The 5834-nt window shown below is 48.9% G+C and overlaps 1 protein-coding gene across 1 annotated transcript; it reads left to right on the forward strand.

Moving 5' to 3' along the window:
- Window positions 1-3732: 3732 nt before the first annotated feature.
- Window positions 3733-5436, forward strand: ENH_00079770 (hypothetical protein; the record flags this gene model as incomplete). Its single annotated transcript, XM_013577755.1, has 1 exon — window positions 3733-5436. A coding segment is annotated over one exon (1704 nt), but the record flags the coding sequence as incomplete, so codon positions are not given.
- Window positions 5437-5834: the final 398 nt, after the last annotated feature.

Below are 5834 nucleotides of genomic sequence, written 5' to 3' on the forward strand. Positions count from 1 at the left end.
TATACATACATATATGTATATATGCATATATATACATATAAATACATATATATATATATACATGTATGTATATATATGCATATATATGTGTATATATATATATACATATATGTATATATATATATAGTGATTATATGTATATATAAACAGAATAATATATATAGATATATATATTATATATATAAATATAATAATATATACAGATTCATATTATATATATATATATATATAAAGAATAATATACATAGATACATGTGTTATATACATAATATAATATATATCCTACATAAATATATGTGAAATATATATATATAAGAAGAATAATTGTGAAATGAAAATAAACATTTGAAAATAAAATAAAATCCATCTTTTCAACTTGTGGGGCCCCGCGGCGCAAACTTTGCCACTTTTTAAAATCAAGTTTTCAATTAAATGAATTTAAAAGAAGTCCAAAGCCCCTGCTTTGTGGCTAGCTAGCCAAGGCTTTGTAGCTAGCTAGCCCGGGCTTTATGGCTAGCTAGCCTGGGCTTTGTAGCTAGCTAGCCCGGGCCTTGTAGCTAGCTAGCCCAGGACTTATGGCTAGCTGTCCCGGGCTTTGTGGCTAGCTAGCCCAAATTTTGTGGCTAGCTAGCCTGGGCCTTGTGGCTAGCTAGCCTAAGACCTGTAGCTAGCTAGCCCAGGACCCGTAGCTAGCTAGGCCTTTTTCTTGGGCTAGCTGGGCCAGGCTTTATAGCTAGCTAGGCCAGTCTCTGTGGCTAGCTAGCCTGGGCTTTGCAGCTAGCTAGGCCACGCCTTGTGGCTAGCTAGCGAGTCAGCAGCCCCGGGCTAGCTAGCTAAGAAGATTAAAGAGTGAAATAAAATAAATTAATTGAAAGCAAATGAAATTAAAGAATTTAATTAACTAATTAGTGAAATCAACAGCTAGTCCGGGCCCACAGGCAGGGCCTCCCAAGCTAGCTGCCAGCTAGCTGGCAGCTAGCTGCCAGCTAGCTCGTAGCTAGCTAGCGGTGGCAGCTAGCTAGCTGCTGCTGCCAGCTAGCTACACAGCTAGCTAGCTGCCACCGATAGCTAGCTGCCAGCTAGCGCTCAGGGGCAGCTAGCTGCGGCAGCTAGCTGGCGGCGGCAGCTAGCTAGCGGTGGCAGCTAGCTAGCAGCGGCAGCTAGCTGGCTGTGCTGCTGCTGCTGCGCGGCTGCTGCTGCGCTTGCTGCACCAAAGTTTCCGTTATTTCTCCGTTTCAAAATACATTTTAATGAGCTTTCGTGACTCTTGTCTGAATTAATAAAATAATTTTATTTCAAATTTCAAAAAGCAGAAAATTCAGCTTTCGTTTCACCCACGTTCTGCGGCACGAGGTGTACAGACACCCGAATTCAACTTTTGGAGTTTTTGAATTTTTCGGATTTTTGGGATTTTTGGATTATTTAAAAAGCCTTTTGAAATTAATAAAATAGTTTTGGCAATTTTTTTGAAATTTGGATCTTTTTGACGCAAAAATTTCGTTTTTAACTTCAGTTTTGCTGCTGTTTCCAAAATTCAGATTCGGCACTTGAATTCAACTTTTCTGCATTTCGCGGCGAACTTGAATTTGAACCTTTTAAAATTTAATTCTGAATTTTAATTCTGCATTTTGCGAAATAAAATGAAAGTTTAATTTCACATTCAAAACAATTAAACAAAAATTAGTTGAAAGTGGAGTTCAACTTTTTGAAGAGTTGATTAAAATCTGAAGTTCAACTTTTTGAATAATTCGTGGAAGTTCAAATTCAACATTTTGGAAAGAAAGCTGCAGCTTAAAATTCAATTTGAAATTAAAATTCAACTTTCATTTTTGAAATCAGAATTCTTACGCGGGTTGGAATCTATCATTCCATTTAATTCACAAAGTATTTTACTTTTAACTAAAACTACAAATAAATTTATTTCTAATTAATTTGAAAATTAGAGAATCCGAATTCAACATTTTCTGCAGCCAGTTGGAAAATGGAGTTTCGCGTTTCTGTAATATTTGGCTGAAACTGAAATTCAACTTTTTCTCAAATTCAAAAAACCATTTTCGAATTTATATTTTGAAGAATTCGTTAATTAAAAAGATAAAAGTCTTTTAATTCTAAAGAATTAATTTAATTGATTTTTGTTTTGGGGAGCACTTGGCAAATCCCGAAATTCCGATTCTCTTCATCTCACGAGGTGTACAGACACTCCAGCTCCCAGTGGCCTCCAACTCGCCGCCAGTTCAGCTCCAGTTGAAACGAAAAAGCTGCAGTCAGTTTTTAAAAAGAATTATTTTTAGTTTTGTTTTATTGCAAGTTCAAGTTTCGGGAATTCAAGTTTTGCTGCTGCAGTCTGGGGAGCAGCAAGTTGCGCGCTGCTGCTGCTGCCAGCCCGCAGAGCTCGCGCGCGCGAATTGGCAGCAGAAAAGAGTTCAAAAAGAAGAATTAAATGTTATTTTAAATTAAAAATGAATTTAAATTTAAATTAAAAATGAATTTAAAATAATATTTAAACTTTTAAACTTCTGAAAAGGAGGAACAAGGCTCGGAAGCCGTGGGCAACCGAAGCTGTATGTACACTTGGGACGGCCACGAAAGCGAATTGCGGATTTTGAAGTTTATTAAAGATTATTATTTTAAATTTAAATTAAATTATTAATTTAAAATGGAATTAAAGTGTTTGCTGCGGCTCGTTGCTGCTGCTGAGCGCAGCGCAGCAGCTGCTGCAGCACTGCAGCAGCCACTCTTGCACCAGTGGTCCATCGCTGCGCGCAGCGGGCCTGCTGCCCCCTGCTGCTGCAGCAGAAGCTTTCTTTTCAGATTAATCTTTTAAATAAATTTAAAATAAATAAAACTTTGAAGTTCAAAACAAAATAAAGACAGCAGCAAAGACTTTCCAGTCTTGCGGGCCGAGGACCACTGGTGCAGCAGCCGCGCCGCGTTCCTCCTTTCTTTTTAACAGCAGCAATATCCTTTTTAAGCAGCAGCAGCAGCAGCAGCAGCAGCAGCAGCAGCAATTGGTTTTTCGAACTTTCTCCCTGCAGCAGAAGGCGCAGCTTGCTGCAGTGTTGCTGCTGCTGCTGCTGCTGCTGCTGGCCTCGAGTGCAGCCCCCGGGCCATTCCGGAGTCCCCGAGCCAACAAATTCCACTTTTTGTTTAATTAAAAATAAATTAAATGTTTTATAATTAACAATTCTATTATGGCATTTGCTGCAGCAGCTGGCGGGCCTGCTCAGGTGTACGTACACTCCGAGGACCCCCGCCTGCTGCTGCCTGCTGCACCTCTCGAGACCAGCAGCAGCAGCAGCAGCAGCAGCAGCAGCAGCAGCAGCAGCAGCAACGCGGGCTGCCGCACTCATTTTTGCCACTTTCAATAAATTCAAATTGACAATTTCTGTTGGAAGAAGCAACAGCAAAAGCCAAAAGACAAAGCGGCGGCGTTCGCAGCAGCAACTGCAGCAGAAGCAGCTGCCAGTGCAGCAGCAGCAGCAGCAGCAGCAGCAGCAGCAGCGCAGCAGCTCCCGCCAACACTGAGGCACTCCTTCGGGTGTCTTTGGCAAAAACAAACAACTTTATGGGCTGACGCAGCAGCAGCAGCAGCAACACAACGGGAAAGTCCTCGCCGCAGCTGCAGCAAGAGAGACGGGAGCAGCAGCAGCAGCAGCAGCAGCAGCGGGACGAAAGGCGCAGCAGCAGCAGCAGCAGCGGCAGCAGCAGCAGCAGCAGCAGCGGCGCTGGCAGATGCAGCAGCAGCAGCAGCAGCAGCAGCAGCAAGGCGATACAAGCAACTCCTCAGCCACAGCTGCATGCATTGGCGACGCAACTGAGGACTGCCGCAGTGGCTTTGAAGGCAGCAGCAGCAGCAGCAGCAGCAGCAGCAGCAGCAATATCAACAGGAGCAACAGCAGCAGCAGCATCAACAGGAGCAACAGCAGCAGCAGCATCCAAAGCAGCAGCGGCAGCCAGAACAACCTGTGCAGCAGAGGCAGTCTCAGTGGCAGCAGCAGCATGGCCGGCGGCGGGAGCAGCAGCAGCAACAGCAGCAGCAGCAGCAGCAGCAGCTACGAGTCTGCCAGCTGCTGGAGTCCTGCAGCGCGTACAGTGGGCGGAGTGCGTTTAGCTGCTGCTGCTGCTGCTGCTGCTGCTGCTGGCACTCCGGAGGAGAGTCAGCAGCTGCTGGCATTCCTGGGGCCGCAGGTGCTGCAGCAGCAGGAGCTGCGGCTGCAGCAAGAGCAGCTGCAGCAGCTGCAGCAAGAGCAGCTGCAGCAGCTCCAGCAGGAGCAGCTGCAGCAGCTGCAGCAAGAGCAGCTGCAGCAGCTGCATCAGCTGCAGCAGTTCCAGCAGCTCCAGCAGCTGCAGCAGCTGCAGCAGCTGGAGCGGCAGCTGCAACAAGTGCAGCAGCAGCAGCAGCAGCAGCAGCAGCAATTTCACCCGCAGCAGGTAGACAGCCTGCGCGGGAGCCCCGAGAGCTGCTGCTTCCTTTCTGCTGCTGCTGGCAGCCCAATGAGTGTGTCTTCTGCTTCTGTGTTCCCCGACGCGAGCAGCAGCAGCAGCAGCAGCAACATCAGCAGCAGCAGCAGCAGCAGCAGCAGCAGCGGGGGTGCGCTGCTGCGCTACTGCAGCAGCACGCGCCTCGTGAGCCCTGCAGCAGCAAACCACTCCCCCTTTGAAAGGACTGAGACGGAGATTGAGAGACTGTACGAGAGGCCGGCCCGCGGTGCAGCAGCAGCTGCTGCTGCTGCTGCTGCTGCAGCTGCTGCGGGAACTGCTGCTGCTGCTGCTGCTGCGCCTGCTGCTGCTCTAGCTGCTGCTGAAGTTGCTGCGCCCGCTGCAGGGGCTCGCGGCGCTGCTGCAGCTGCTGGTGCTGCAGCTGCTGCACAGGCCTTCCCTGCAGCAGCTGCTGCTGCTGCTGCTGCTGCTGCAGGGCCCCCTGTCTTGCCTGAGGGGCCCCTCGTGTTGGGTGGTGTTGCTGCTGCAGTTGGCAGTGGGGTTGCTGCTTCGCCTGCTGCGGCTGCTGCTGCTGCTGCGGCTGCTGGCGGACCCGCGTATTCGGGGCTCGCAGCAGCCGCTGCTGCTGCTGCTGCTGCCGCCGCTGCTGCTGCAGACACGAGCAGCAGCAGCAGCAGCAGCGGCGCGGGTGCTGCTGCTGCAGCGCGCGGCGCGCTGGCGAGCAGCCGCAGCGACGCGGGAAAAAGCGCAGCAGCAGCAGCAGCAGCAGCAGCAGCAGCAGCAGCAGGGGGCGGGCCGTGGCAGCCAACTTATATCACAAATCCGGGATTTATTTCCAGAAAGTCTTTTGAAAAATTAATTACAAAACAATTTATTTTTCGCGAAGTTTCGCCAGCAGCTCTGAGGCTCCTCGTGGCCTTCAACGGCTACTTGCTGGAAGACGCCACGGGCGAACTGGGACTCGACAGACTCCCCTTCTTCCACGGTAAACCCTAAACCCTAAACCCTAAACCCTAAACCCTAAACCCTAAACCCTAAACCCTAGGCCCTGAGCTGCAAGCCGTGGACGGGGGATTCGGAAGAGCCCGGAGGCGTTCGGCGGAACTTTGAAGGGCGCGAAATTTGGACAAGTCTAAAAAACCCTAAACCCTGGCCCGAAACCCTCAGCAGCCCTAAACCCTAAACCCTAAACCCTAAAAAAGGGTTTGCAGCAGTTCGTCCGCCTTTCCTTTGCTGCTGGTCTTCTGCCTTCCCTCTGCGTCTCTTTTTTCTGACGAGCCTTGCTGCTGCTCCCGCTCAACCTCGCTCTTCATCATCAGCTTTTCTGCTGCTGCTGTGCTGCTGCTGCTGCTGCTGCTGCTGCTGCTGCTGCTGCTGCTGCTGCTGCTGCTGCT

Source organism: Eimeria necatrix, genomic scaffold, assembly GCF_000499385.1.
Source record: "Eimeria necatrix Houghton genomic scaffold, Enh_scaff858, whole genome shotgun sequence".
NCBI classification, from domain to species: Eukaryota; Apicomplexa; class Conoidasida; order Eucoccidiorida; family Eimeriidae; genus Eimeria; species Eimeria necatrix.